Here is a 26,848-nt window from a genome sequence, read left to right as displayed (position 1 = left end):
CGCATATGCAGTTCCTAACAGGGTTTGTGCTACTATAAGAATCTAATGCTGCCGCTGGTCTGACAGGAGGTGGAGCTCAGATGGTAATGCTAACTTGTCAGCTTCTCACCTTCTGCTGCGCAGTCTGCTTCCTAACAGGCCACGGACCAGTACCAATCCACGGCCTGGGGGTTGGGAGCTCCTGCTCTAAAGAATAATTTTAAATGAGAGAAAACTCAAGTTTTAAAGTGCATGTTAAGCCTTACTCCAACTTTCATTTCTCTCTTTATAACAAAATTCTATTAACACATCTTGAAAAAAGATCACAGAATAATTTTATTTATAATGAATGTTATTCTCTCCAGACTTCAACTCATCAGTTTACTCTTATAACAGAGAATCAATTTAAATAACACCATCAAAATGGAATGAATATAAAACAATCTGCTATTACATATCGATTTCTTTGATATGTCATAATTATAGCCAGTTAGTCTTGCAACATGTGGTCCATTTCCAGTGAAATTCTTAATAAAATGCTAGGAATTACAGTCCTTCATATTGACATTTTATTGTAAAGCGTGCTAGATGCGGCTGTCTTGGTCGCTTTGGAAGTCAGTCAAACAAGTGCTCTGAAGAAAAGCCTGACACCGCAAATAACTTCATATGAAATCTATCCACAAAGGGGATAGCAATGCCTCCAGATCCTTTGGTTTTTATCAGTCCCTTTGGAAAGTTAATTGATTGTTCCCTTAAAATTCTATTTTAAATAGGACAAATCATTGTCTATACAGTTTGTGCCAGCGTCCTTGACTTTCTTGCTTCCACTGATTTGTTTATCAAATCATACAGTGATGGTAGTCTTACTTTATCCATATTTTTGCTGTAAACATTGAGAAATATACCAAGGACAACTAAGAAACCAGACCATACATACCTAAGAGAAAGAAATAAGGAAAAAATATATTAAAATTAGCAAAATAACAATCTACTGTTAACCACAGAATTTGGTAATTTGTCCATAATAATTCTTCAGTGAAGTAAAATTCTGCTATTCTACAATAATAGCATTAAAATAAAAATAGTATTCTTAGATGAGATTAGATAGAATCCTGTATCTTTTATTAATACATATTAATACATTGAGTATATATAAAGATATTTTATAAAAATTTATATGACATAGTTAATTTGAGCTTTGGGGATAATAGTATATTCAAAGTACAACCCCCTACCAAAAGTCTGAAGAGTACACTTAAAGCATTGGATATGTATATCTACCAAAGGCCGTTTTGGGAATTAAACTCAGCTGTCTAACTCGTTGTCTCAGTTGGGTAGAATATAAAGGAATAAAAAGAGAAACATCCCTGAGAAAGTAGGGAATCATTATAATTATATTTATGTATGACATAATACTATTATGTATTATACCTAGTACATATAGAAAGAAAAACTAGTTTATAGACAAATAACATTGATGGAAATTAATTTTATGTTTCCCTCTAAACTTACAGATTGTTAAGATTTTGGTTTGAAACTTCACAATCCTGACCAATGTAAGTTTAAATGATGCTAATGTCAAACAAACAGTAAAGACAGTAAATATGATAGTAAACACTTTCGCACACACAAAAAATACAAGCTAAGTAAGTCTTTGGGATGTAACTTATAGAATACTTCTCTGCCTTAAATCCTTTGTGGAAACAGGCATCAAATAAACTAATACTTTTTAAAAGCATGTGCTATAAATACGTAATTTACATATTTGCAGTAGGGCAAAGGGGAATCTCTTAATCTCAACAACGTACACATCACTCACATTCACTCATAATGGAAACAGGTCACATTTGCACTGGACTCTGGTTAGGCAATTTAAGCATAAAAATGATAAATTCAAAATAATAAACTACCGACATTTCCAAAATAGCAGAAGATACACTGATAGTTAAGAGACCAAGATGACAAAGTTTCTTTATAAAGCATAACAGGAAAAAAAACCCACATTAATTTATATAAAAATAAATACACTTACTACAAAAAAGAAAAAGTAGAAAAGTTGAAATTAAGATTAAGAGGAAATGTGAAACACAGTACCTAAAAACTGAGTAAAAAGTACTTACTGAAATGTGAATGGTTTAGCGAAGAATATAAACGAAAGTACAATGGTCATTGCTTTTCTTCCTGTTGTCACTGTAGGAGCAACAAATTAGTTTAGAATGTGCCTATTATCTTGACAATATTTTAGAAATCATTTATTCAGCAAATATTTACAGAGCTGACTGCCAAAGTAACAATGGAAAGTAAAAACCAACCAACCAACCAAATGCACAAAACTCACTGTTCCCTGTTACTATGGAGTTTAGTCTTGTAGGGAAACAGACATTAAATAATTAATACAGTTAAATGTTAAAGTATAACTGTAATAAGTACTTGATGGAGGCCATGGTATTATGTAGCCACAGTAAGTCTTAGAGAAGGGCTTTCCTATGGAAGCTATGATTAGCTAGAGGCAGGGGTTATTCTTTAAACACAGTAATCTAAAGGATATACTCATATCTTAATAGGGGTCATCTCTGGATAAGACTATGAGTAATCATTACAATCTTCTTTACACATCTGTATTAACTTTCTCCTGTCCTTTGAAGTACTACACTTTGAAGTCTGCCGTAAGGCTGGAAGCCTTCCTCCCTGGTCCCAGGCAGAGCGGGGAGATCTGCATAGATCTCCATGACAGCCCTTTCCTCCTCACTGCACATCAGTTGCCGTCTTCCCACTAGACTACGTGCTTTACTTAGTTTCTTGCCTTATTCATCTGTATATTCCAAGACTCTACAGTTCCTGGCACTTAGTAATTTATGCATGAATGAATGAATTCCAAAGAAGAAGCTGTTCTGGAAACATGCCAGAGTCAGATTCCCAATGTCTATTTTCATTTCTATAGTAAAAGGACCCGTATTTTAAGCTGGGTATATGTTCCGCTTCTCCTGCTACTAGGTTTGGTCATGTGTCCAGGCTGTGGTGAAATGTGAGCAGATGTGCTGTTTCTCGGAGTATGACTTTTAGGATTTTCATCTTCTCTTACTCCATCCTACTGCATAGCATGAGGATGAAGATGGCACAGCGGACAGAAAGAATGTGGGTTTCTCATGACTAGGGAGTCACCATACTAGCTTAGAGGCAGTATAATGTATGGCGAAGAGCACAGGTGTGCAGCCAGACTGCCATCACTGGAACCTGGCTCTGGCTGACTATGAGACAAGTCACTTAACCTCCTTGTGCCTCAGTTTATCCATCTGTAAAATGGAACAATCATAGTGCCTAATTTATAGGACTGTTGTGAGATTAAAATAATGGTGTCTGGTACATACTAGGGCTATATACGCATTAGCTATGATTATTGCCAACTCTGGCTTTCCTTTACGTGAGAAAGAAACTGCCTGCACCTCTAAGGCAAAGGCTGTACCTTAGAGTTTTGGCAAATGACACAGGTGACACACTGACTCATCTGTTCCTCTCACTAGGCTGTACAGTCCTCCAAAGCAGAACAAATACAACTGATTTTTCTATAGGGCCAAGCAAAGACCCTGCACAGAGCAGGGGCATATGCTTACTGGTGAAAAGGGAAGCTAATCTGGTTGGTGTCCTAGAAAATGTATACATGAAAGGCCTAAAAAGCTTATTTAAAGTGTACCTCTCATACTGAAGTGCAACAAAATTGAAATTTTCAGTTATAGGTTAGAAGAATATAAAGGTAGTACTTTCTTTGGAGGTCTTCATCTCATCATAATTTTATAGAAAGTTCTTTTAATGCGTTTAAGGGTTACTATTCTGATAAATGTATATGATTGATTTTAAAATTAAATCATCAAAATAAGAAATTAAGACCAAAAATAATTTTCTTTAGCATTATAAAGAAACGCCATAAGCCAAAGAATAAATTGGTGAAATAGGATAATTTTCTTTTTAATGTAAAGCAGATGTTGCCCTTATGTTTTGAAAAAGAGCATCAGAGAAAATGTGAATGCTTATTTTATAACCAAAGCAAGTAAATCCCTCCTACCTGTTACAGCAATAAGTGCACCAAAAATTTTAATCAAAGCCAGAACAAAGGAGATTCCAAAATATCCAGTGAGGGAAAAAAGGAATGCATAACCATAGGTCCGAATTGGATTCTGCAAAAAATAAAAAAGCCTGTTAGAAAAATGTGAAACAAACCCCGAGGTATTACAAATACAATAAAACTACAGATTTTAATCAACTTCTTGAGCAATAATAAGCTGTTTGATAATGCAGTCAAGCAAAAATTCTTATTTTGATTTAATGAAAAAATAATGTTGAAATTAAAGATCCTCAACTTTTCTACATTATGAACAGCTTAAAAATCAACTCATAGGGTACAGCAAGGATAAAATAAATTTAAATACGAATCATTTCATTTCTGAAATTAATTTCTGATTGGCATATGTTATATTAAAGGAGGTATCATTATATCTATGATAGCCTCTTGTGAACAAGGAAAATTAGAAATATAGAAAAAATTATTTAAGAGAAGATATTTATTTGTTTTTAAATTGTGATTACTGTTTACCTTTGCACAGAATGTTACTGCAGGGCCTAATCCACTAGTGCATGTCAATCCCAGTAAAATGTATACAAAACCAATTGAATACGAATACAATACCTAGAGCAGATAAAAATAAAGAAGAAAAAAGTACTATCAAACAGAAAGTAGAAGACTAAAGGTTTTAACTCTATGGCTCAATTAGGTCTGCAGAACAAACATTTTAAAAGAAACATTATCATTTCAATATGGCCTAAATTTCCAGAAATGATATTTGATTCTAATGTTTTATAAGTCTATGCCTCAATTTTATGTACAAAATAACACCTAGTAATATTAATCCTTTCATATATGCTTATATATTCATTTTTTTCTAGACAATCACTGAAATCAAACCAGATTTTCATATTAGAGTTCTTAAAAAAAACTTAAAGAAAACAAAAAGCTTTAAAGCTACTTATAAAACCTAAAAAAATCCAAACATTAAGTTCTAAAAGACATTAAAATATGATGAAAATAAGCAGTATATGGCATATCTACTGCTTAACTTCTCTATTTTCCAACCAACCTTTTAATCCCAATTTACTATGCTTTTCATAAACAGAATCAGCAGCAGCAGTAGCAGCAGCAGCAAACCTAAATATCTGCTGTGTCAGGTACTGTGCTGAAGCTCGGTACAGATTATTCCACTTACTTCTCACAACCATCGTAGAGATGGGTATTCTTAGTCATCATAATCCAATTTCCAGATGAAGAAACTATAACTTAGAGATATTAAGTAATTTTCCCCAAATGAGTGCTAGTAAAGCCAGGATATGAACTAAGCTATCTTATTCCAGAGCCTACCATCATAACCACTGCATTATATTAACTTTCTAACAACCTACAGTCCCTCAATTCTCTCTGCGCCCATCCTGACCTTATCTACAACGAGTAGTGATGATGATGAAGAAAATTCTTAACCAAGTTCCTGTGTTATTAGAAAGTACTTAAGTTGCCCCATTCTGTGTCAAGAAAATAACAGGAAAGAATAGTCCTGTCTATCCTTAATTCAGTATGCTCTTTCTGTCCAGCAAGGTGGGTGGTTATAAAATTAATATAAACACACACACACACACACACACACACACACATACAGACACACACACAATTTTCCTATATAAAAACCAGTTACAAGATATACAAAAAGACATTATTTGCAAAAAACACCAGTTACAAGACATACAGAAAGATATTATTTGCAATAACTGCAAAAAGATGAAATAACTTTAATAAGTTATTATTAACAATACCTTTAATAAGAAATGTGCTGGATTTACATGAAGAAGACTTTAAACTCTAATGGACATTAAAAAAAGACCACTTGAGTAAAAGAAAAGTCATACCTTATTCTTGGACTGAAATAATCAAGATGCCATTCTCCCTAAATTAATTTATAATTCAATGCCATACCAATCACAATACCAATGGAATTTTTAGTTTATTTGGGAATATAAACACCCCAGAATAACTACTGGTAGTAATATTCTGCAAAAGAAAAGGAACAATGGTAGCTAGTCCTAACAGATAATAAATGTATGATAAAGCTGCTGTCATTATATGTACTATTGCAAAAATAAATTCAAATACAATTCTGAATGCCACACTAGAGTGTGATACGATAAAGAGGGCATTTAAAATGAGCTGAAAGTGGATTATTCAATAAATGATATTGGAAAAAATGGGTAGTCATTTGAAAGAAAAGTTCTTTTTAAAAAGTTTTAGATTGGATCAAGGGCTTAATAAAAAAGGAAAACACAAAACTAGTAGGCAACAGGGATGAAATGTTCTAAATCTCAGGGTTGGGAAAGCTCTTTTCAACCATGATACTTAGCCAGAAGCCAGCAAGGAGAAGACAAACTGGGCAATATAAAAATTACAAACTTCTACATGGAAAAATACTACCCACTAGAAAGAGATAAGAGAAATGACCTAACAAAAGATTTTATTTTAATACATAAAAACTAAATCAATGAGGAAAAAATTTGTTAACTATGCAACAAGTGGTTAGCACTGCTAGTTGTAGTTTTAGTTTTTACTTTCCTATAATGTTTGAATGTATTACTTTTATAAAAATGACCGCTTAAAAATGCAATGCCAGTTATAATGATATTATAATTATTTCATCACATTACGTACATCACCATTGTTTAAGTCTGTCTAATTTGAAGAAAAAACACTAGAGTATTTACCATTTCAGAATTGGAAGCATTATGAAGTTTCATAGCTTTCTCTTGAACATTTCCAATGACAGCATCTGCACATAAGGCCAGGGAAATAAGCACCACACCTTCAAGAAGGTATTAAAAAAACAAAAAAACCTCCTTATTTAAACATATGAACTATAATCAAGCTTTATCAGAAATTTCATTGGTCTAAAAAACAAAAGCAGATCTTCAACCATGTTTGTTTGGTAATCCAGAATATTCTTATTCACAATCAGGTGTAATAAGTACAAAGGTGATGATATTAAAAAAGATACACTAATAAACTGAGTGAGTTCTGTCACCATTATCACATTTCAATAGCGTATCAAATAACAGTTCCACAAATATTCCACTAGTCTAATAGTTCCACTAGTTCTGAAAGTGTAGAAGAAACTCTTAGGATATCTGTCTATTGGGATTGGTGGCTAGTCAGTTAATTAAAAAAACAAAACAAAACAAAACAAAAAAAACAGATGAAGAGAAAAGCGATTTTTGAAAAACCCTATTATTGCTAAAATGTTTAATTTAAATCACATAAACATGCACGCAGCTGTCAGGGCCTTTTTCTTTGAGCATGGGTCCTGAATAGAATTCCGTATTTTCTCCTTTGTATAAACACGCTAATAGCACACATTTTCCGTGATTTCCAAGGTGTTTTTGTTTAAAAGTGCCCTGCAGAGTACAGAATCCTTTCATATGTTTATGAGCTTCCCTCCAATATTCACAGTGGTTTTACCCACACCTCATTCAATAGTGATTTTATTGCTTGTCAATCAAGTTGTGTCAGTTAACTCAGTTTTCACAAAAACAATTCTTTGTTCATACTCATTTTTGAAAAACTTAATACTGAGTTATGACATAATTATAATAAAGGTACAACTGACATAAACAAATCTGAGAGTCAATACTATTCATTCCTGAGAAGCATCAAGTGCGCATGTGTACTTGGGAAGCAGGCTAGTAACTGACAGTGTCTAGGACGCAGGGTCATCGGTCACTGTGCTTTACAGAAGGAGGCACGAGCAGTCTTAGTTGTATCTATGAGTCTGATGGGGTTTAGAGAAATTATTTCTTTCCTTTTGTTAACGCATAAGCAACCATAGGTAGCAGAAAAGTGTATGGCCACGTGTGTATGCACCTCAGTCAATTAAGATTTAAGTTTTTATACTTACTCAACTTTGTATCATCTAACTTCTGATATATATATACATACACACATACATACTTTATACATTCAAAGTTTTATTTATCCCTATCTTAAATAACCATTTTAACAGTTAACCTCCTCTCCTTTAGATAATATACTCTAATATATCAGAATAGGGATTTAAGTACTCATGGATTATTCTTAGTGATGAAGTATGGTTGGGTTCTAATTCTCTACAAAAATATGTCCATGGAACTCAGACAGGGTTAGCACTTAAGTTACAGTGAGAAAGTACAGAACCACTGGATTCAGCTCTTTCCATTGCTGTCACCATCACCACGCCCTCTGCCATCCTGTGTATGTAATTTCCCATTCATTAATCCTTCATCTCAGTCTGTCCTCCCACTATCTTTCCATGTGGGGAGTTATTATTCTCTGTTTTATGGGTGAAGCACAAAGGCGTGTAGCAATTTACCTGCGGCTATATTTTTAAGTAATTCAAATAGAATTTGAAGCCACATCTCTCACTGCTAATTTGGTGCCTTCTCTAATATTGCCTTTTCATAAGTACAAGAGTCACTTCTCTCAGTTTTCAAGTATAATCTTCCTTGAAGCAATCCTGAAAGATCTAGACCATGGGTCCCCAAGCCCCAGTCCTTGGCCTATTAGGAACCTGGCTGCACAGTCGGGGATGAGCAGCCAGTGAGCGAGCATTACCACCTGAGCTCTGCCTCCTGTCAGGTCAGCTGCGACAGTAGATTCTCATAGGAGTGGGAAGACTACTGTGAACTGCACATGTGAGGGATCTAGGTTGCACTCCTTATGAAAATCTAATGCCTAATGATCTGCGGTGGGAGAGTAGTTTCATCTGAAACCATCCTCTCCCACCACTCGCTGTTGAAAAACTGTCTTCCATGGAACCAGTCCCTGGTGCCAAGAAGGTTAGGGACTGCTGATCTAGACCATGTTAGAAACATCTGCAACTATACACTTTCTCTAAGATCAAGCAGTGAGTGAGTTCTGGTAGTTTCTACCAGAACCTTGGGGTTGCTAAAGGGTTGCTACAAGATGCAGAACTGGTTACAGTTAAATACATTCATTCAGTTTGGTTAACCACGTTAGTAAGATTGACAACAGGTAAGAGGTTCTGATTCTTAGGAAGAATAGTGAAGCTGATGTAAATAATTTTTTTCATTATGTAATAGTTTGGACTTTTTCTCAAACATACTTTGTACTTGCTGATGTTATTATGATTATTGCTGTTCTCTCAGTTTCTATAGAGTCCCAGATATTTTAAATTCTATTTTTGTCAGATTAGAAGATGGAATGTCACTAAGTTAGTCTTATTAGTAAAACTGACAATATTGCATATATAAACACCAAAGTACTCCCAATTTCTTTTCCAAATAAAAATAAAAATAGAATTCCAATACTTAATTCTCATTTCTAAAAATACTGCAATAACTAGTCTGCTTTTGAAAAACCTAAATTTAATTTACAAAATTTCACACAGCACACTATAGAGAAAACTTACTTACAGTAGAAACTTCAAGCACTTTAAGGTAATGTCTATATTTATATTAAACTGTTTAATATAACAGCACAGCATACCTTTCCTTCTTTAGCTAAAACAGTTACATGCAAATGTGCAAGTTTCAAAGTTTTTTTTCAAATGATAGCTGAAAACAATTACTACTGTTATTCCCCTATAACTCATATGTCTATTTCCAATTCAGCTTATCAAAGATTTTGACTGGGCAAATAGCGTCCTCTCCTGTCAAAATGCAAGCACACTAAAAAACAAACAAACAAATTGTTTTATCTACAGAGCTGTGGTACTTTCACTGCACCTTCTATGGAAAGTCCAAAAGCTTTATGTTAGATATGAAAATTGCAGCTGTCATACTATCATTTAAAATGCTTACAAAATATTCAAAATTCATATTCTAAACTAAAATGCCTATAGAAGCTAGGAATATAAATTGCTTACCTGTCAGGTTGAAATTTGGTGCAATTGTGCTGTCAGCGAGGGTAAACCATATCAGGCCGAGGCTCATACATATGGCAGCAGACACATCTGCAACATTGTAACGCTTTCCTGTATAAAACAAATATAAGTCGGCTTCATTATGCAAATACCCACCCAGCTTTGTGTTTGCTCTAGGGGTTAAGTAGAACACGGATCCGTTTTTTTATATCCAATGCCAAAAACGTGAACACTTAGGTCAAGGCAGCAGACAGTCACAAGAGGGCTTCTGAAAACTACCAATGGGAAGCAATATGTCCCTATACGTTAGAAACAAGAGCTACTTTATCTGGTATAATAGTGATACTAAAATACATACTCTGGCAAAAACTGACAGCAAGAATAATGCACATCCACAAACATTTAAAAAGTTTCCTGGAAATTTAGTGTCTATTTTACTTTATGCATAATAAAAGGTTATGAATTTTCTTGTAGTTTCTAAGTTTACAAAGTAACCAGAGTAATGAATCTGGTTACATAACTAAGTTTGCAAATATCATAATGAGATTAACTTCCAGGCAGGTGAAAATTATTTTAATATCCCCTTATTAAAAAAAAATATAGTATGACTTTTTTGTAAGGTTTATAAGGACAATATTATATATGCCTAGTCAGTTGGGACAATAAATGTGATTTTTAATAGGGATTGAGGTTAATTATTTTTTCCTACATGAAGTTATCCTGAAATGATACGTGAAGTAGTTGAAAACACTTTCATTTTTAAAGGCTTATTCTGGGATGGTATCTAATGCATAAATGAAATCAGGCTGTATAAGAACTTCAGTGATACACCAACACCCGACTATTAAAACACGAATATTCCTGATGACAATTAATAAGAACAACAGAAGCTACTTTCACTGTTTGTTGCTATCACTACCTCCTCTTTTACTCCTATTTCCACAAAACTCGTCACTTAGCTGGGGCTCTAAAAATCACTAAGCCAGCAGGGTTGGTAAAAACGCAGTTCTGCTCAGATTAAACTCTACTTCAATATGAGAACTGCCCATGTACAATGGAGGTGAAGTGTGCAGCCCTGGAGAGTAGAAGAATGAAGGACCTGAAAAAAGGGACTTTTCCAGGTACTTCTGAGCTAGACCTTTAATACGTAAATATAGTATTGCTGGAAATGTGGTAGATTCCAAAATAAAATAATAAAACGAAGTATTATCTTTTCTTTTTCTTAAGTCCTAATTACTGACTTCAGACACTAAGGCATATCAGCGTTTTTTTTTGTTTTTCGTTTTTTTTTTTTGAGACGGGAGTCTCGCTGTGTCACCCAGGCTGCAGTGCAGTGTTGCGACCTCGGCTCACTGCAACTTCTGCCTTCTGGGTTCAAGCAATTCTTCTGCCTCAACCTCCAGAGTAGCTGGGACTACAGTCGTACACCACCACACCTGGCTAATTTTTGTATTTTTAGTAGAGACAGGGTTTCACCATATTGGCCAGGCTGCTCTTGAACTCCTGACCTTGTGATCCGCCTACCCTGGCATCCCACAGTGTTGGGATTACAGGCGTGAGTCACTGTGCCCGGCCATCAGTGTTTTTAGAATACCTTATTTTGGTAAGATATCATTCAGAATTGTTACAATACCTAGAATGCTCATTGAAAATATAATAAAGTTTAATGTTTTTCCTAATGCTGGATGCCATAACATAGCCTATTAGTTTTAAAGAGTATAAAAAACATGTAATTACTATACCTTGAATAAAAACTCCTCCTAGCATAACAGGAATCAATTTGCAGCACTTGAAGATGACTTGGGTAGGGTAATTCAGGTAGCCCAAGGAAGTGTTTGATAACCCCATAGTACCCACAGTTAGAAAAGCTATTATCATGTAGGTTTTTCCTGGTATTCTGTAAAAGACAATTTTTAAAACCTTCATTTTGGGACCCAATTCATACTACTAAAAGATAATGTGTTCACAATGTGTAAATGTCTAATTACTTTTGTAATTTCTGGTTACTATTTCTGGAAATATTAGTAAAAAAAGTTTATAAAAATAACAATTTACCTTTATTTAATCAATCATAAATGAGGCCACTCAATTATGTAAAAAAGAGTTTAGATTTTTACCGAAGGTATAAATGTTGACAAAAGGGTTTTTTTTTTTTAAAAAACAGCAGTTCTAGCCACAAATAAAAACCATCTTAACCAAAGTTAGAAAAAAAGAGCTTCTTTTTTGTTCTTTGCTTGAGATAAGGTCTCGCTTTGTTGCCCAGGCTGCAGTGCGGTGGCACGATCTCAGCTAACTGCAACTTCTGCCTCATGGGTTCAAGAAATTCTTTTGCCTTAGCTTCTTGAGTAGCTAGGACTACAGGTGTGCACCACCATGCCCAGCTAATGTTGGCCTCCATAATGGTAAAAGGTACCTTAACTATTTTAAAACGAATTTTTAACTCTTGAATTGTTGTTCTGTTTCCTAATGTTTCCATCTAGCATTAGGAAAAATACATCTATCCATTCTGTTAAAGTAACCCAAGAAGAATTTCTCTAGGAAAAGTTCATGTGGTTTAAAACCCTAGATACAATTTTTATTATAATATCTTATAGATCATCTCTCTGTATTCCATGTTGTAATAATCAACTTTTAAGAGGAGGTATCTGACTCTCTCCTCATGATTTCAAGTCTTTTAACTTTGGCTCTATCTAAAGTTCCTAAAGGAGATTCTTAATTCAGCATCTTCAGAATTTTGAGCCATTACTGTGAGCATATGCTCACTTTGACTAGATATTTAATGGTCTAAACTAATAATCTTGTACGCTGGTATGATGAACACAAACACAATGAGGCAATATTCATACTGACAATGCTGGAGAGTTAGATGTAATTTTCATTTTAGAATTTGTGTTGACATTGAAATTAAGGCAACAAAATTCCTCATCTTTTATATGGTTAGATATAAGGTAAAATAATTTACTGGAAAAAGTCAATTAAAATGCATCATTTACATTTTGATTCTGAGGGTTTTTTTTTCCTACTTAAGTACTAATAGAGTAGTTAACCACGAAAATCCATGTGGGAAAAACTTGGCATGCCCATATGCATCAGTGTAAATGTGTTCATGCCATCCATGGGGTTTGACCCTCACTGGCATATCATCAGTGATGGTGGAGCACCACTTCTCCAGGTAAAATGATAAAAGTCATGGTGGTCAGATTTCCTCAAAGATAAATGGCAAATCATTGGCAGAGAATAAAAATTCAAGTCAGAAAAATTACAAGGAATGAGTAGAAAAGTAGCACGGTACAGGTAGAAAGAAAACCAGCCTGAAACTCAGGGGAACCAAATCCAAAAGTAGCTCCAAAAGGAGCTCAAAAAAATTCTCAGCAGTCCTCTAGGTCTTTGTTTTCTCATTGGCAAAATGAAGAAATTAGATTTGATCAGCTTGCCTCCAGAATACTCACTATTTCTGTTTTATTTAATATGTCGATTGCTTGCTTCCTTAGATATGGGGAGAAACATTTTTTTGAGACCAAGTCTCACTCTTGTTGCCCAGGCTGGAGTGCAGTGGTGCCATCTTGGCTCAATGCAACCTCCACCTCCCAGGTTCTAACCATTCTCCTGCCTCAGCCTCCTGGCTAATTTTATATTTTTAGTAGAGACGGGGTTTCACCATGTTGGCCAGGCTGGTCTTGAACTCCCAACCTCAGGTGATCAACCTGCTTCGGCCTCCCAAAGTGTTAGGATTACAGGCGTGAGCCAGCGCGCCTGGCCGGGGAGAAAATTTTAACTTTGAAAATCTCTTCAAGACAAATCTGAGAGCTCTCCTTAATTAAAAACTCATAGTAATTAATAATAATGTTACAAGGTATTCTTTGATGAAAAATAATTAGCAGTACATTTAGGATATTACAGTTTATTATGTACTTTAGCATGCATTACCACATATGATCCTCAAAATAAAATTTAGAGTATTACAGAAACTTCTCTGAGGTCTTGACAGATGTAATAAGACCCAAGTGCCAAGACCCAAACCCATGTGTCTAACTCCAAATTCTCAATGAGTATTGAGGTACTTATTCCAGTATGTCGGTATTCATATAAATTAGGAAGAAGAAAAAAAATAACAACAGCAAAGAGTTCAGCTAATTAAAGTCTGGGTAGCAGTACCATTAAATAAATTCAGATATGGGTGTATATGTAGAAATAAATTCAGAAATAAATTCATTACATTTATTATAAATAAAGTCTTCTCCCAAATTGTTTCACTTACAAATTATTATTTTTTTAAAATATGTTATGGTCATGTGATTTAAAAGTTGGGATAAACACGGCTTGAGGCCCTCTCCCCTCTCATCTGGGTAGCTTATAGGGAGGTGTTTCTCTCTGAAATGTAACAGGACATGCATTGTCATTGTATCATTTTTCACGTACAAAGACAGTATTCGTGTCTTTTGCCTTAGAAGCAATCTTACCTTAGAAGGCCCAGTAGTTTGCAATAAGTAGTGAATCATCATCAAGCTTCCTTATGTATTAGTCTTGACAGATATATTTAATTACTTCCTATTCTATCACCTATGGCTATTCCCAGTACTCCTCTAGGTCTTTGTTTTCTCATTGGTAAAATGAGGAAGTTGGATTTCACTGGCTTGCCTCCATGATTCTATCATGGAGAATCATGATAAAACAAAAAAATAACGAAGATGAAACTCTCAGGTTCAAATATTTTTACAATAATTCCTACAGTAATTTACTGGCAATAAAGACAAGTTGAGAGGCAAAATTAGACCCATGAAGAAACCTATAATATAGATTTAAATATGTAAAACTGTATTACCTTGACACAAACTTCAAAACGATTTTATGATTTAAAAAAAAAAAAGCTGCACAATTTTTGAAATCTTCACTAAAGGATTAAACATTTGTATAAAGGTATGTCAGTATTCCAGTCGTTATTATATTTAAACTGCCCAATAGATACATGATATATACACACATTAGGGTATGACAGAATAAGCACACTTCTTACGTTAACCAAGAAAATTTTATATTCAAATTCTTAACCACTTTCTGTTTGTAATCAGAGACTAAGTTTTATTGCATATTGTTCTATATGTCATTAAAAATATATCAAGATACTTCTCAAATCTAGATGGTTGCTAACTGAAATGATATTGTCAAACAAGCACATTTGGTCTTGATGAAAAGGAATGATATATGTTTCTCTAATACTTAAGAATGCAACCTCAGTTATCGGACATCTTATGGCAATGTCAGCTGGGGCATATCCCACAAAAACTTCACATTCTAAAAAAGCATTATAACAACAGATGCAGACTTGGTATCCCTCATCCAAATTGCTGGGGACGGACTAGAAGTGTTTCAAATATCAATTTTTTTCAGATTTTGGAATATTTGCATCTGCATAGTAAGGTATCTTGGGGAATGGGACACAGGTCTTACTATGAGATTTATTTATGTTTCATATATACATTATACACATAACCTGAAGGTAATTTTACAGAACATTTTTGATATGGTTTGGCTGTGTCCCCACTCAAATCTCATCTTGAATTGTACTCCTGTAATTTCCATGTGTTGTGGGAGGGACCCAGTGGGAGATAATTTGAATCGTGGGGGGGGGGTTCCCCCATACTATTCTCATGGTAGTGATTAAGTCTCACAAAATCTGATGGTTTTATCAGGGGTTTCCACTTTTGCATCTTCCTCATTTTCTCTTGCAACCACCATGTAAGAAGTGCCTTTTGACTCCTGCCATGATTCTGAGGCCTCCTCAGCCATGTGGAACTGTAAGTCCAATTAAACCTCTTTTTCTTCCCAGTCTCGGGTATGTCTTTATCAGCAGCGTGAAAACGGACTAATAACAGTACAGTGGTACCGGGAGTGAGGTTGCTGAAATGAAACCCAAAAATGTGGAAGCAACTTTGGAACTGGGTATGAGGCAGAGGCTGGAAGAGTTTGGAGGACTCAGAAGAAGACAGGAAAATGTAGGACAGTTTGGAACCACCTAGAGACTTGTTCAATGGCTTTGGCAAAAAAGTTGACAGTGATATGAACAATAAGGTCTAGGCTGAGGTGGTCTCAGATGGAGATGAGGAACTTGTTGGGAACTAGAGCAAAGGTGACTCGTTATGTTTTAGCAAAGAGACTGGTGGCATTTTGCCCCTGCCCTAGAGATCTTTGGAACTTTGAGATGATTTAGGGTATCTGGTGGAAGAAATTTCTAAGCAGCAAAGCATTCAAAAGGTAACTTGGGTGCTGTTGAAAGCATTCCATTTTAAAAGGGAAACAGAGCAAAAATGTTCAGAAAATTTGCAGCCTGACGAAGCAGTAGAAAAGAAGAACCCATTGTTTGAGGAGAAATTCAGGCTGGCTGCAGAAATTTGCATAAGTAACAAGGATCTGAATGTTAATCCTCAAGACAATGGGGAAAATGTCTCTAGAGCATGTCATAGGTCTTCATGGCAGCCACTCCCATCACAGGCCAGGAAGTCTAGGAGGAAAAAATGGTTTTGTGGGCTGGGCTCAGGGTCATTACGCTGTGTGCAGCTTAAGAACTTGGTGCCCTGCATCCCAACTGTCCCAGAGCTGGTCACGGTGCACATTTAATATAATTTTGTGCACAAAACAACATCTGTGTTAAGTATTTATGTTTGGAAGTTTCCACTTGTGTCACATTGGCACTCAAACTTTTCTAATTTTGGAGCATTTCTAGATTTCAGATTTTTGGATTAGGGATGCTCAACCTGTACTGATATTTCATTTCACCACTGTGATGTTAGTTGCACTATAAATCAGTAACTGCACCTATTTCAGCAGAATTTATAAAAACCAAGTATGTACATCATGTTTTTTATCATGTTTTAAGAAGATGTAACACCATAAGTTGAGCTTAAAACTATTATTTTTTTATTTTGTAATACTGCATTTAAGGAGAGACTTCATTTTTTCCAGTGTATAAATGAGTAAAATGTATTTAGTATTATTAAGTTGGTTATACTGACAAGAGATCATGCTTATTAGGTATTTTGTTAATAGAAGTATAAATTTCATGCATATTCAGTATGCCAAAAAAATTCAACTAATACGAGTGAAATATCAAAAAATGAAAACAAACCACATACCTCCTCCTTTTGTCCTGAATAAGCTGAAGTTCTATTAGGCCAAATATGGAGTAAAAGGCAAACTGCACTAAGGTAAGGTACCAGCCATAGGACTTAAAACCCTCCACTGAAAATATTAATTCCTGTCAAAAGACACATGAACACTGTTAAGTCCAAGGCAGCACATTAATTTCCTAAAAATAAATTCTTACAAACACAACATTTTTAAAGAAACCAAGCCCCACCTCCAACAACAACAAAATGTAAATTAGAGAGGTCAGAAGCTCTTTCATATTGATAATGTTATTTTTTGAAATTCTTGTGCCATAGATGATATAAACCTTCTTTTAGAGGAAATGGTTAATTTGCCTAAACATATTATAAAGTAATATTTATTATCAATTATTAATAAGCCATTCTTAACAAGTCACTAAGAGGTATTCCAATAGTTATCTGGTTTTTTTAATTGAATAAATCAAATTGATCAATAAATCAAATTGAATAAATGAAGTGTATGTATGAATATGCATACATCTATTAAAAAATACTTCATTACCAAACCCCATTTTCTCTGAACTATTTTGATATGTAATTATATGTAACAGTAGCAATGTCAGTTTTCACAAAATGAAAGTGGTTAAGTTATAAACATAATTAGCAGGGGTTTGTGTAACTTAAAAAAACTTTGCATAAACCAATTATAAACTAAAATACCTGATTATTTAGAGAAAATGTATTTAATGAGACTTACAGGGCAAATTTCAAATTCATTTTCCATTGCAATGGCTAACTCTGTTCCCAAGCTATTTTGGTAACACTGGTATACTGAAGAAAAAAAGGTTTCTGAAATGTTTCTCAACAAGAAATTCTAATCTCTATTTTTAATTGTTCTTCATTGTGGCATCTCAAGTTTTATATCACCTACTAGTGGAATATCAGTTATTATAACTATTTAAATTTGTAATTCGTTTTTGTTTTACATTAACATTCTTCATTGCATTCTTGCAAGCTAGCTAACTAAAAAAGTCACAATTCCATGTTCACTTACATTTCCCTTGATATTTCATCTCTACAAGACAATGAAAAAGAATACAATTTTTAAATTCACTAACTTTTTAGTATTAAAGAATACTGGAAATATTATCTGTGTTTTAAGAAAATACATCATTTTCCTTTCCTTGAATTACAAAGGCTTTCTCTTGTTATAGGAAAATATCCACGAATTAAATGACCATTAATAAAATTAGAACCCATTCCAACATCCTGTTTTCACTAGCCCGGATCCTCACCCATCCAGCCCATGTCTTTGAAGGTCAGAAATTTGCTCCTGGGCAAAGGTATACAACTTCTCCAAATATAATGTAAATATGAGACAAATTGTTGCAGTGTTAGAAATGTTTTGTGCCAGCAAAAAATCACAGAACAGTAAGATTCTGGCAAAGTTAGAAGACAAAGCAAGTAAGAATGAGAATATAAGAGGTGTTTAAAAAAGAAATAATTCAAATATTATAGGATTAAAGAGATACCTTTAGAAAACCATAAAATATCCTGATATATTTTTGCAAGAATGATCTTTTATTATCGAGCTCCAAGAATCGAGTAAACTACACTATCATTCAATAATGTTCCAAGATATCAATCAGTACTTGAATCATTTATTTCTCCTGGAAACACATGGTTGCAATTATTACCTACATTTTGTTAAATATTTAAAAATTAATTTTCATAATTACAATTTTTCAAGGTAGTCTCTACATGTGTCTTCTCCCCACTTAAAATATTTAACTCTTGAATTTTGATCTGTTTTCTGTTTTAAGAAGCTCTTTTCTACTACTATACTAAAAAATTCAAATTTATGAATCAGCCAGTATCCTGTAAGTGACTATCTCGGGCAAAACTAGTAAGTGCCCATACTGACTGCAATTATTATAAATAATTAACATATTACAAACATATAACTTTTTTACCTGTAAATACCCATAAATTAGGTAAAATACAAAAACTCCAGCAACACATATGAAAAACTGAGTAAGTTTGTTAAACTTGCTGAGATTCATGCCAAGCACCACGATGTCGTCAATTGACTTGATGTGTGGTGACATTGTTTGGGTTTTGGATGGCACAGTGATAGAAATATATTTCCTGGAATTGTTGAACTTGAGATCCATTGTTATTTGGCTGCATTCAATGCTTTCAGAGTTATCTTTGTTGGTTTCCTCAACTCTTTTGTTCTGTATGTCTCTTGCTTGCTGTGTCAAGTCCTAGAGAAAGAAATAAGCAAGTAAAAGAAAACATTTAGATGATAAAGTTTAATCCTCCAAATAATATTCCAAATCATACTTAAAAAGTATACAAATGTCTGCTTCTCTCTGGATATTAGTATATTAATTCCTGTATTCTAGGTTCCAAACCACCAAAAACAATATGCCTACAATCTTTAAACAATTTGTCTACCGCTGATAAAGATTAGTACATCACTAAACTGAATATAAACCATACTTATTTCCACGGTAACAAAAGCTAGTATTTCATCAAAGAACACGCCTTTGCGTCTATATATATAGTTGATGCATAACATCTTCAACATTAAAGTCGATCTTTATTTGTAGAAGAGTAAAAACTAGGTAATTCTCCTTTAAATACTAAGACAATTCTAAGATATGTTTGCCAATGACATTTAAAAAATAAACTAAAAAAACAAAGGCTGGGTGTGGTGGCTCATGCCTGTAATCCCAACATTTTGGGAGGCTGAAGCAGAGAGATTGCTTGAGACCAGGAGTTCAAGACCAGCCTGGGCAACATAGCAAGACCCTCTCTCTACACAATAAAATAAAATCAAAAAATTAGCTGGGTATGGTGGTGCACACCTGTAGTCCTAGGTACTCAGGTGGCTGAGGCAGGAGGATCACTTGAGTCCAGGAGTTTGAGGCTGCAGTAATCTATGATGACACCACTGCACTCCAGCCTGGGCGACAGAGCCAGACCCTGTCTCTAGAAAACAAATGAAAAAAAAAAAAAAAACCCCAAAACTAAGGTCCTTAAAAAGCTAGATTTATCACAAACTACAGAAAGCACAATATGCTTCAGCAGTAGCATCTCTTAGGTTAAAAAATATTTTCTTCCTCTGGAGCAAACCATTTTAATTTAATTTACATTCTTCTGGGATGTAAAAGGCTGGAGAAAATATGTCATTTTTTGTCAGTCTAAAAAAAGTTATGAAGCCACCAATTTCTCTTTGGATTTATAAAAACTGAAAATATGAACTCCATGTAAAGACTGAGGAAAGACTGAAGAATTATGACAAAGTACAGAACAAACCTATGTAAAATAAGTTATTTTCTTAGAAACGACTCATCTATTTTTAATTCCAGTGGGAACAAAAATTTAAACTCTGCAGCATAAAGAGAAATAAGAATAATTTTGACAGTGTTTTCCTTTGGTAATTTTTTTTTTTAAACTGTTACCAAGATGGTTTAAAATGGCCAAAATTAGAGTTGCCTCTTCATGATCACTTCTAGTTTGCTAATTTACAGAGGTTAACCAGGTCATCCTTAGGAATTAAAGGAGGGGTCAAGGATCTGAATACCACTTGTAACTAAAAACACGCAGTCACCACAACATTTTATAGGGCATCTGCCATATTCCTAAATAGAAAAGTAATTTCATGAAGTTTACTGCGTTCCTCTTGTTTATTCTTCGCTTTCCTTTGTTCTTGCTACCCACATTATGTTTCAATCACTGTCATTTGTAAGACTTTTTATGTAATCTCGCAGGACATCTTTAAGATGTGACTTTCTTTTAAAACCATGCTTTAAATTACCTCTCCTAAATATGTGGTCAAATCTGTGCTCGAATCTACATTCAGAACGAAGAGATGAAAACCTTAACAATTTACTCTTTTCTCTGTGTGGGCATGGATATAGAGTACCATTCAAATAAACCCGGCCTCACATAGGTTTCTAAGTTTGCTCTCCCACCACTCTCAATAAAGTCGTAAACCACCCATGTTTCATTCCTGAAATACACCAGGGACTTTCAAACACCCCTGCCTTCTGCTCATGACGTCCTTCCAGTCTGAGGTCTTCTTAAGGTCAGGTTTGGAAGTTCAGCTTTAATATCCTCTCCTTTGTGACACCATCACTAATCCCCCCAGTTATCAGAAAACAGAACTTGAAAGGCAAGATTCCAATCTTATTTATCTCTGTGTCCTTGATACCTGGCATATACTCTGACGTGATATTCAGATGAACCAAATAAACTGATCCTTCCTATTGATACCCTCAAACTTCAGCTTGTAGTCACTCACCTTCTGCTTGGGTATGATTTTTGAAATGGATGGTGGTACTGGCAAACTTTATCAGTAAAACTGAAAATATTATAGAAAAAGAGTGGGGAAATTTACAAACAATGCTTATATATTTACACATACATACAGAATAAATAAAACTAGAAAATATCTTTCCTGCTTTTATTGGCATCAAAACATTTCTCCAGAAGGTCACGCTCTCCCAAAGTCACCTTCTTCTGAGATGTTTGTAATTTAGAAAACTGCCAAGCATATTGTAATGACTCAATACAATTATAGATAATAGTATAAGAAAGCAGTATAACACAATGCTTTCCCCATGCTTTGGAATTTTGACAGATATGAGTTCAAGTTCTGGCTTTGCTACTTATTAGCTGAGAAGCCTTGGGCAAATCGTTTAACTTTTCTGAGCTTTAGGTTCTGTACCTTCAAAAGTGGGAGGAGTTAAACATGTGCCTATCACAGGATTTTGGTTAGGACTGTATGAAATGAATGTAACATTGCCTGGCATATGACAGTACAAAAGTGTGTTAGCTGTCATCCTTCAACTTTTTAGAAATATTGCTAGGGTGATACGGTGTGCTCAAGATGACTCACCCCTTTGATGTGCAGCTGGAAATACAGACCTGAATTTCCAAGGCTGCCTTCTCTCCTGAGATCCAGAGTTCTATGTCTAAATGCTTCTTTGATACCTCCACTCATAAGCTCTGCTGGCACCTCATATTTAAAATGGCCAAAGCTGATTATTTTCCTCTCAAAACAAATCTACTGTTGGTTCCTATATTCCCAATCTCACTTAACAGTACCTAGTATGAAACACAAGCTAAAAATCTGGGAGTTATCTTAACAATCTTTGCTTTTCCTCACGTTCCATACTTTGCCAAGATTCCTGTTAACTCTACATCTATAACTATATCTAAAATCTGTTTTGGACCCTACTCCATCAGGCAGCCATTTTCTCTTGCCTAGATTACTAGACAGTTCATAATCAATTTTTCCCTTTCTGACCCATCTGTCGCATGGCTCAACGTGAAGTCTGATCGTGCTGCATCCATGAATAAGGCCTCGAAGTTAAAAACAAGTTGATGTCCTGGACCCTAATATCATATTATACTTATTTTTCAAATTCCTAAATTATAATGGTATAGCTTTTTTGTTTTTATACTTGTTTCTCCTAAAAGTCTATGAAATCCTTAAGGCAAGAGGTATCTTCATATGATGTTCTAGCACATAACAAAAATGTAAGATTAAGTGAAGGACTCTACCGCTCTTTAGCAAGCACCATTTATTTATTTATTTATTTATTTATTTATTTATTTATTTATTTATTTTGGGACGGAGTCTCCCTCATCGCCCAGGCTGGAGTACAGTGGCGCAATCTCGACTCACTGCAACTTCCTCCTCCCGGGTTCATGCCATTCTCCTGCCTCAGCCTCCCGAGCAGCTGGGACTACAGGCACCCGCCACCACGCCCGGCTAATTTTTTGTATTTTAAGTAGAGATGGGGTTTCACCGTGTTAGCCAGGATGGTCTTGATCTCCTGACCTCGTGATCCGCCCGCCTCAGCCTCCTAAAGTGCTGGGATTACAGGAGTGAGCCACCGCGCCCAGTCAGCAAGCAACATTTATTTAATCAACATTATTCAGCTCCTTTCCAACACTTTACCACTTCTAACACACTTCTTGGCAACTTTATGTGCTGCAGATCTAGGCCACATGTGCAGAATGAAATCTCTCTAGCACTGTCTTTTCTACATGTGTGCCAAAATACCGACATCGCTACTGAAACTCCCCACAAAACATTTGAAATGAACATGAAAATAAATTTGCTTTTCCTCTGCTTGAGGCATCAGTCTCATAAAACTTGCCCACCAAAGCCTTGCATTTAGAATGCTGTTTTATTAATAACATCACTAGTGAGAAAGTGTGACTGATGAAGACCGCTGATATCTAATAACTGGGATCATTGGGGAATGTTTGCCATATCCCTTCCACTTCAAACATTAATGATTGATATTAACCATCATCTAAAAAAAAAATTGGCCAAACTCCTTGTGGTGCAGGGGCCAAAAATGAAGCATGGAATTAAAATTAGTTTTCAGACTAAATGATCAAGATTGTGCTCTGCTTTTGAAGCTCACAGTAATCCTTGAAACTAAAAAATATATATACATATATTAAAAAATCACAGGTGTGTATCATTGCCTGAGACCTCTTCCTAAATTCAACAGATAATCAACTTCAACTGCTAAAATGGAATAAAAAGGTACCCTTTCCGGCATACAATGTGATTTAAAAATTAAAATTAGTGATAATGTTGAGTTACAATGACCTATTGAAGTCACAATTATTTCAGTTTTTGAGTTTTCCAATCTGAAGGACAAAAGTCCCACACCAAACAAGGTAGAATATGGAAAAAAAATGTCATTACGGTGTCATTAACCTGAAAAAACGTCATTTTAACTATATTTTGCCACGCTCAACGTTACAAATAAAAGAATCTTACCATGCCATTATGCCTTGATTAACTGCGCTCCGGAATCAATCATGGCCTATGGTGTACGATTATAAAACAGAAAAAAACAAAGTTCCATCTCATTTCTTTGTACAAAGGTGGAGAAACCCTGTGCTAATTTTTGAAGACTATTCTTTTTTTCTCTTCCCAAGAGAAAAAGATAACACTAGGACTTAAATCTATATATTAAGTAATTACGTAAAAATAACGCTGTCTAAATTATTTTGAAACGCTGGCTCTCTTCCAAGTTCCAAACTATCTCAATTTGCTTAGAAAAACGCTTAATTAAAAAACAGTTCTAGCCTTCTGATATCCTAATGTAGAAAAATGCAGATACTCAACACTTAAGATTTTGTTAGCACACCAAATCATTCCATCTTTTACTTTCAATATTCCTTAACAAATAATAAAAAGACGGGAGAGGAAATTCAGTTGCAAAGACTGGAGGAAACCTGCAGAACTTCTAGTGGAAGTTTATGCCATAAATTTAATAGCCCAGCCAGAACAATCACATTCTACAGAAAGCCAAATGAAGATAAGGGTATCTTGGAGTGCCCCTACTTAATAAACACGGAACCAGGAAATAGTTAACTGCAAAGACAGTCTAGAGGTATCCAGGTGACTGACAGTTCTCCAGAGACCCCCGAGAACAGCGTAAAAGACCCCTTGAGGTCACCTCACCCCTGCGAGTCCACGGATTGGGATCTGAGGGAGGTCTCGCCAGCCCGAGGGCGAGAAACGGGCGAGGAGGTACAGATGCTCCTCCCTGGAAACCGCCCGGCTGGTTTCCGCTCTTTAAAAAAAGGGAGTCACCCGTTCCTTCCATCCCGACCTCATCCACTCCTCTAATGCTCCTTGGCTGAATGAGGAAGATGGACAGTGTCAAGGTTTTCTGGAGGAGAGGAGATCTGGGTCCCAAACACAGGAAAGGCCCCGAAGGCACGCGTACCCCAAGGCCGGTATGTCACCCGGAAGGGTGACCGCAGCCTGGGTAGCGCCTCAGCCAGACGGAGCATCTCCCCCTCCCCAGGTCCGTCGCCATCACCTCCTCTTCCTCCTCCTCCTCTCCCACTCCTGCACTTTCCACCTCGGCGGTCGCCTCCCCGGAAACCACTCTCAACTCCGGCGCCCGCGGGACACTTCCGCCTATGTGTCCCTGCGCGCGTGCGCAGACGCGTGGCCCCGCCTCCCGACGGGCCTGTGGCCGCCGCCGGCGTGCGCGCCGTTACCTCCCGCGCAGGCTCTATCGGGTAGAGACGCAAGGCAGGCACTGCCAAGGTGGCCCGGCGGTGCGAGGGTCACCTTTCAGCTCTTACCTCTACCCGCTGAAATGGAGTAGGGCGGTGAGCGCCGATCTGCTGGAGAATCTCGTTATCCCATCGGCGCTCTGCCTGCTCCTGGCCTCCAAGCCTCTGAAGTCCCCCGGATTTCAGCTGCCGGCTACCCCCGAGCCCGTGGTGCCCACGAGTGGCGACTTTACGTCAGCGGCCCTGGGCTGAGATTTGAGAACGCGACCAAGTGGAGAATGTTGGAGCCAGATTTCAAAATCCTTGACTTCCTTATTCTTGCTACTTGATGTAAATGAGATACGGCAAAGTCACAGTACCTGTTTTTATGTTTTTGCCGGATTCATAGGGGCTTCTCCGGTGAAGATGGGCCGAAGTAAAGCTTGTGTTGCTTCTGACGTTCTTACTCATCCTGTAGCTGCAGCAACTGTGGTCCTTGCAACCTCATAAAAATGTTGCCAGCATTGTTTTGATAGTGCTGCTTAATTCTTGGAAGGTAAATCTCAAAGCTTGAGGACCAGCCATCAAAATTTTTGTAAACGTTTTCCCCGCATTTAGGGCCACATCTGTCACTACTGAGATGTAATAATGTAAAATCCAAGACGGTTTGGGGATGAGCCGTTTTCAGAGAACACTTAAGGAAAATATTACTGTAAAGAAGATGGACAATTTTTGAAAGCATGCCTTGGATACCAGAAAGGGATAAATTGGATTAATATATATGTTAGAATCCAGTCAGTTATGTACAACTTTTAAAATTTTATAGGCACTCTTCAGAAAGGGTAACGTTTGTGTCTTGTATTGGGATTGAGAGTTTGTAATAAAACAAGGCACCTACTTTGGTGGTGAGAAAAAAAGGTCTGGGTAGACATTTTCATTTAATACTTGCCAACCTTGTTAGGCTGGTGGTAGCAACATTTAGGAATGTTGAAATTGAGGCTTAGAGAACTTAAATTTCCTCAAGAGATAGTAAATGACAAAATCTTTCGGTGATGCCATATCGTCACTGTATAATGTGGATTTAGTACTACTGTTAGCCATTTATATGATGGTTATTTATCAAGCCTCTATTAAATGGGCATATGTATAGGTCATATTCATAAACTATGCGTATGAGCTTCCTGTCCTGAAGAAATTAGGGGTTTCCATGAGAAAGTAAATGGCAGTATAAAACAACTTAAGGTCCAAGAGGTGGTACAAGGTACCATCTGCTCATGCCTGGACCACTGCTGTAGCTGTGAGCATAGCTTTCTACATTCCCTTTATTTCTCTACATAGTTGCCTTCAGCAGCTAGAGTGATCCCGTTAGAACTTGAATATGCCACTCCTCTGTGCAGAACCTTTTAGTGGCTTACCAGCGCATTAAAGTTCAAAATTCTTATTCTGACTTTTAAGACTGAACTTGTTCTTGAGGAGTCACATTCAAGCTACACTGCGGGGCTTTTCTAATTGTCTCCAAGCACAGCAAGCGTCAGTGCTTTGTAGCTGTTGTTCCTTCTGCGTGGAACACTGCCCTCTCAGATGTCCACAGAGCTTGCGTCCTCATTGTTTTCCAGTCACTGCTCAAATGTCACCTGGCTCTTCTCTGACTACCATGTCAGTGAAATACTTTTACGTGTCAAATGTGAAATGTACGAGAGACTATCTGGAGTAGTACTTATTACAGAGTAGGTGTTTAATAAATATCGACGCTCTTATGATACTTCTCATTTA

The 26,848-nt window shown here is 36.0% G+C and overlaps 1 protein-coding gene and 1 long non-coding RNA gene across 26 annotated transcripts in view; one reads left to right on the top strand and one right to left on the bottom strand.

Annotated features, from left to right (window-relative positions):
* Positions 1–291: 291 nt before the first annotated feature.
* Positions 292–25,185, bottom strand: LOC105487404 (solute carrier family 35 member B3). Of its 13 annotated transcripts, none has more exons than XM_071097659.1 (12): positions 24,895–25,006; positions 23,841–23,886; positions 21,336–21,395; positions 18,997–19,290; positions 17,051–17,172; positions 11,663–11,817; positions 9,924–10,031; positions 6,772–6,869; positions 4,568–4,660; positions 4,040–4,151; positions 2,100–2,169; positions 292–916 (listed from the first exon to the last, which is right to left on the bottom strand). In XM_071097659.1, exons 4-12 carry the CDS (start codon positions 19,195–19,197, stop codon positions 766–768), a joined length of 1,110 nt encoding a protein of 369 aa, XP_070953760.1. In that variant the 5' UTR covers positions 19,198–19,290; positions 21,336–21,395; positions 23,841–23,886; positions 24,895–25,006; the 3' UTR covers positions 292–765. The 13 variants fall into 13 exon arrangements, with proteins under 13 accessions (XP_070953760.1, XP_070953761.1, XP_070953758.1 ...); XM_071097660.1 differs by lacking the exon at positions 24,895–25,006 and adding an exon at positions 24,799–24,888; XM_071097657.1 differs by lacking the exon at positions 24,895–25,006 and adding an exon at positions 24,531–24,841.
* The window catches only part of LOC105487408 (uncharacterized), a 357,156-nt gene continuing 355,361 nt past the window's right edge, over positions 25,054–26,848 (top strand). For 3 of the 13 annotated variants that reach the window (XR_011624053.1, XR_011624041.1, XR_011624049.1), the window contains exon 1: positions 25,074–25,631. This is a non-coding gene — a long non-coding RNA (uncharacterized lncRNA). Of the gene's footprint in view, positions 26,803–26,848 lie in introns of all 13 variants that reach the window. The other 10 variants (XR_011624043.1, XR_011624047.1, XR_011624051.1 and 7 more) reach the window with 10 other exon arrangements.

Source organism: Macaca nemestrina, chromosome 5, assembly GCF_043159975.1.
Source record: "Macaca nemestrina isolate mMacNem1 chromosome 5, mMacNem.hap1, whole genome shotgun sequence".
Lineage (NCBI taxonomy): Eukaryota > Metazoa > Chordata > Mammalia > Primates > Cercopithecidae > Macaca > Macaca nemestrina.
The sequence above is the reverse complement of the archived record's forward strand: the minus strand, read 5'-3'. Positions and strand labels throughout refer to the sequence as shown.